General features: G+C 40.6%; 1 protein-coding gene across 4 annotated transcripts in view; it reads left to right on the top strand.

Annotated features, from left to right (window-relative positions):
• The first annotated feature begins 4503 nt into the window (after positions 1–4503).
• LOC128031481 (connector enhancer of kinase suppressor of ras 3) overlaps positions 4504–6000 on the top strand; it is a 129930-nt gene continuing 128433 nt past the window's right edge. For 2 of the 4 annotated variants that reach the window (XM_052619778.1, XM_052619777.1), the window contains exon 1: positions 4504–4871. In XM_052619778.1, coding sequence (XP_052475738.1) covers positions 4820–4871 — 52 coding nt within the window. In that variant the 5' untranslated portion in view covers positions 4504–4819. The remainder of the gene's footprint in view (positions 4872–6000) is intronic. The other 2 variants (XM_052619776.1, XM_052619775.1) reach the window with 2 other exon arrangements.

Genomic DNA, 6000 nt, shown 5'->3' with positions numbered 1-6000 from the left:
GTTCAGTTATCTGTTTACATTACTGACAATGTTTAGTCCAAAGTTATTTTAGAATTATTCATAGAGTATTTGTTAATTATTTTAATTAGCAGTAAGTTTTATGTTTTATACTTTCAGGTTTAGTACATTTTGATGTGCTTGTGTGTGTGTGTGTGTGTGTGTGTGTGTGTGTTTAGTTTCAGTTTCAGTAGTTCTGGTAGTTTTAGTAGTTCTTATTTCAGTTTGTCGCCAAGGCAACATTGCAAGTTTTTTAAGCCTAATTTTTTCTTTTCATTTCATATATTTTATTTCAGCTTTATTTTAATTAACATAATTTTTTTTTAGTTAACAATAACAACAGTAGTTTGGTCATACATCATAAAAACTAGAATCTCCACTTTTCATAAGGGAATCAAAAAGTAGCTCTATTCAACAGTTTGTCAGTGAGTAGTGCAAAGGCTTTGAACACGCCACACTTAAATATAATTAAATTAAATTAAATTACATTTATGCACTTAGCAGATGCTTTTATCCAAACCAACTTACAGTACATAATTTTTTTTATGCATGTTTAACAATGCTTATGCATTTTTCAAAATGCTAAAAAAAATTACCTTACACTTAAAATATATTAATTTCTTTGGATTGAATACCAACGTATAAAAATGTCATCTTAAAACTGGTACTGATACTTGTCGGTGCGTACCAACACATGGTGACCTCTTAGGTCTGGGAGAAAATAAAGAAGTGCACGAAGCGCGGCCAGCATCTCCAGGCAGTTGCGCATGATGTCGACCACTCCACAGACCACGGGCAGGGTGGCCACTTATGACCGCACCCCAGCCGGTGAGGGACGCATCCGTCGCTAGCATCACGAGGTGACAAGGAGCTCCCAGCACTGGGCCCTGAGACAAAAAAACAATGCTTCCTCCACATATCCAAGGCACGTAGGCAGCGTCATGTGACTTTTAGCATGCGAAGTGGGTTTCCCTTCAGGGAGAACCCCTTGGTCTTGAGCCACCACTGTAGGGGTCTCATGTACACCAGGCCACTAGTATTCACGTTGGACGCAGCTGCCATCAGACCCAGAAATCTCTGTGACTGCTTGACAGTGAGTGACAGTGACAGTGACGTGACATTCAGCCATACTCAGAATTTGTGCTCTGCATTTAACCCATCCGAAGTGCATACACACAGAGCAGTGAACACACACACACACTAACACACACCCGGAGCAGTGGGCAGCCATTTATGCTGCGGCGCCCGGGGAGCAGTTGGGGGTTCGATGCCTTGCTCAAGGGCACCTAAGTTGTGGTATTGAAGGTGGAGAGAGAACTGTACATGCACTCCCCCCACCCACAATTCCTGCCGGCCCGGGACTCGAGCTCACAACCTTTCGATTGGGAGTCTGACTCTCTAACCATTAGGCCACAACTTCCCACCCGGCCTTCTCTCACTCTCGCGACTGCAGTGAAGATCGACTCGATCCGAGCAGGTGACATACGTGCCTGCATCGTGGTCGAATCCCACACCATGCCCAGATAAGTGGTTCTCTGTACTGGAGAAAGCACACTTTTCTTGGTGTTAAGTTTTAACCCCAGCTCTTTCATGTGAGCGAGAACGACACCTTGGTGCCGAACCGTCATATGTTCAGATTGAGCTGATATCAACCAATCGTCAATATGGTTAAGTTATGAAAGTGTGGGGTGAAAGTGCAAGGCCAGTGGAAGATCCGTATTGGTAGGCTTTTGCCCCCAAAAGCCAACCTCAGGAACTTCTGATGAAGAAGGATGGAGATAAGTACATCTTTTTGATAGATCGTGACACAACAGTCCTCAGACTTGGCCTGGGCATGTGTGCTGAACTTCAGTCCCCTGACTGAGTGGTTAAAAAAGCAGAGGATCTAAAAAAGGACACAACACCTCATCCTTCCTCGGAACAGTGAAGTACCGGCTGTAGGACCCAGACTCTGCAACCCAAGGATGGACCACCTCGATGGCCTCCATCCTCAGAGAGAGTCTACTTCTGTTCCATTACCAGAGCCTGCTTGGGGGCCTCTCAATACAGTGTGCAGGACCCACTGAGACACATTTGGCAGTAGTTTTCACGCTGCCAAATAGTCTACTAAGGGAATCAGCCTCTCAAGACTGATCTCTGGTGGCATCAGAGCAATTAGCTCGGTGCTCTGAAGCGGCGCACGGGCAGGAGACGGCCGAACTAGCTGCTCTGGAAACTTCACAGGAGGTCGCGAGCCTCTTAGCACCACTACGATTCTGGGCGGTAACTGAGAGAAGCTCTCGCTGGAGACCGCTGTGCCCTAGAACACTGGCAGGGTTGGCAGATCAATCTCCTGAGGGCACTGAGGAGAGACGGGCACCGTGTAATACGGAGTACACCGCTCTTCCCCAGAGGGGCCTGCCCTCTGAGGTCCTGAGCCGCAGCATCAGGAATCTCGTAGCTGAAGTTGCCTAAAAACGACGGTCCTCAGACCCACCTCGGCGAAAACGTGGCTGGCACCGCGAGAGACGCCAGTGAAAGCTCTCTCCTCAAAGAGAGCCTTCTGAGAGTTAAACAGAGGCTCGCATCGCAGCCGTCCACTCCTTCAAGAGCTGACACTGCACGCTTCACTCTCAAGCAGACAACACATTAGCTGCGTGTGTCCCTACCTTTTTTTTTTTTTGGGAGGGAGATCACACAGCCTGAATGCTGCCTGCTCTCGCCCAAAACTTCTCTTGATTGAAGATTTGACAATGGAGTTTATTAGTGAACAAACGACACTAACTAAGACTTGTGCTTTGCCACACATGCTTTTATGTTTCCTGGTCTCTGACGTTACCCGCCTATGACGTCTCGCCCTTCCATTGGAATGATTATATACGTTATTCAGAGATGTCACGCTGGACGCGTTCCCCATTTGTTCTCGACGCAGCTCGAGTTCCTGAAGAGGAACCAATGTTTGTTGACAGGATCAAAAGAAGCAACATTTCTTACTTTAGCAAAGAATAATCAGTCTCCTCTGGACATATATCGAAATTCATAATTCTAATTTACAAATCCTCACTTTGTACATCTAATTAGTGATCATTGTTTTGTTTTGATCTCTCCGCTGCGTGTGTCACTTCTGAGCAGTGCATGTGCAAAGCCAACCTCATACGTCATCAGCCCAGAACTGCTTAGTTTACAACAGTGAGTACAAGCTAGATTAAAGTGATAATTACATTTTAAATATGGATGTTTTTCTTACAAAAACGCATCGATTAGCTACAGGAGGCAGAGTCCTGCACGGGTCCATTTTTGCAGACCAGTGCTTGCCCGTACCTGCAAAGTTCAGCACCAGATCTGACCCGTCACCCGTGATAATATAAAAATTAAATCCATACCCTCCCAGACCCGTTAATATTTGGCCCGTAACCCAATCCGTGCCCGCAATAAATCACACACGCTAAAATCATTCCAATTAAAGTGCTTTATTTTTTATCTCGCACCTCTCTCAATAAATCTATTAATGATAGATTAAAAAAAAATACAACCTGAGCCTGTCGCTCACAAACTATGCATTTACTTTACCTCAAAGGGTTAGTTCACCCAAAAATCTAAATTATGTCATAAATAACTCATCCTCATGTTGCTCCAAACCCGTGAGACCTCCGTTTATCTTCAGTACACAGTTTAAGTTATTTTAGATTTAGTCCGAGAGCTCTCAGTCCCTCCATTGAAACTGTGTGTACGGTATACTGTCCAAGTCCAGAAAGGTGAGAAAAACATCATCAACGTAGTCCATGTGACATCAGAGGGTCAATCTTTGAAGCATCGAAAATACATTTTTGTCCAAAAATAGGGAAGACTACAACTTTATTCAGCATTGTCTTCTCTTCCGTGTCTGTTGTGAGAGAGTTCAAAACACAGCAGTTTGTGATATCCGGTTCACGAACGAATCATTCAATGAAACCGGATCTTTTTGAACCAGTTCACCAAATCGAACTGAATCGTTTAAACGGTTCACGTCTCCAATGTAAATGTAAAATGCAGCCTAAATGTCATTTTTGGGTGAACTAACCCTTTAAACTTACCTATATTACATCAACAGCAGAAAAGGTGTTCTGTAATTTAACTTGAACGCAATATGTATTGTAAAAATTATTATTTCGAATTTATTTTATTTATTTATTTGACATAATCACATTAGTCAAACCCACCTAAAATACTGTAAAGTTGGACTATTTAATATAATGAATAATCTCATTATTAGGAATAAAAAAGACAGCACACAAACATTTAATAACACGTGTCCATTTGTTTTTTGTTTAATCAACTGTTCTGCTGCTTTAAAGAAAGTAAAATCTTAAAAAAAAAAAAAAAAATTATAATAAAAAGAATAAGTTTGGTACTTTACAAAGGGATCTACCAAATAAATTCCTTCGCTCCGATAATGATGTCATACATGTGACTCACGCTTTCCTCATTTGAAAGCTAATGATTAACTGAACTGTTATGAACGCAAATTCTGGAGACAGAAGTAATAACAGTAGGCGGATCGGCAGCAGCAAAACTCCTCGTTGGTCTGAGGGGAGGATCACACACTGAAACTTGATACATGTGCCTATGATGAACTATTCTCCTCGTGAGTTTATCCTGATCGCTCAGTCCATGTGTGAGAGAATCGGCTGTGCATGGAGATATCCCGCGAGCCAATTATTTCTGGATTTTTTTAGAGGATAGACTGAAAGAATTATATCGTTTCACAGTCCTGATCACATGATGCTTGACGTACTTTATTATTACTTTATTCTTAATCTCCTTTGAGAATAGCTCTAACCGGTTGGACTGAGGTTTTAAAGCAATGGATCCTGTAACAAGGTGGACACCAAAACAGGTTGTTGAATGGATGAGAGGTGAGTTTAGAACTTGTTTCTGCATAATATGCATTCTGCTTTGAACATTTTAAATAGGCTATAAATGGTCTCTCTCTGTCTAGTTCTAGAATCTAGGACTCTGTTTATCTGTACTTTCAGTGAAACCAAGATTAGTGTGTCAACAATATTCAAGCACAAACAAAAAGCATTTTTATGTTAAAATATAATCTGTGGCAGAAAATAAATGCATTTATGAAAATAACATTCCGCTGTTGCTATTGGCCGTTTTTGATTGTTATTCACACGTTATGTTGGATCATTTTACTCCCACAGTTCTTGTGATTATTTTAGACAGATTTATCAAATTATTCATCGTTTTTCACTTCTAGAAGATAATTATACCCTGTCATCAGAGCAAATGACTGACAAATAAAGGACTATTCTTCAGTGTTGAAGAACTTATTCATGTGTAGCAGTGAATTACAGTAAAATTGGAATTAAACATTTGTCCAAGTGTGAATGCCAGTCAAATTAAAATCGGAACACTGTCTTGTGTGAATTCAAATTGAGTTACGGTCGTGGTTTGTGTACAGATGTCAACAATGGAAGGAAAGATCAATACAAGAATACATAGAGTCAAATGTGAATTGGACCAGCTGTCCTTGCATCAGTTAGAGTGAAATTCCACAACATTTGTAAATATTATTAGGCTACTATTATTATGTCTGTTAGAGCCTATTTGTAATCTGTGTAGAATGGAGAAAAAAAAGTGGCAAACTCATTTGTATATTTTCTGGTGTTCTGCTTATGGCCCACTGAGGGTTGTGTTGGCTTTAGAGATGAACCTGTTTTTTGTTTTGCTAAGAATTCAAAAAAAAATTTTTTTGTATGAATCACCACCAACTCATAAAATAGTTGCATTTTCCCATGAGATCAATTCAAAAATATAAAATTGTTGTTTTTCTTTGATGTCCTCTTTCAAGGAATAGTTATTTTGTTAAAATCAAATAAAAAGCTTTTGAATCAGTGGGTCTTAAAATGTTGGTACATGCTTTAAATATGATTCATAAGGAAAAAATATCTACTGTAGTTCATATATTTACTTCAGTTAATTTGTCCCTAAACTAGTAATAAAGTGTATTTTTAGATTTGTACATATTTATAATGC

This window comes from Carassius gibelio, chromosome A17, assembly GCF_023724105.1.
Source record: "Carassius gibelio isolate Cgi1373 ecotype wild population from Czech Republic chromosome A17, carGib1.2-hapl.c, whole genome shotgun sequence".
Classification (NCBI taxonomy): Eukaryota; Metazoa; Chordata; class Actinopteri; order Cypriniformes; family Cyprinidae; genus Carassius; species Carassius gibelio.
This window is presented reverse-complemented; position numbering and strand designations above follow the sequence as displayed.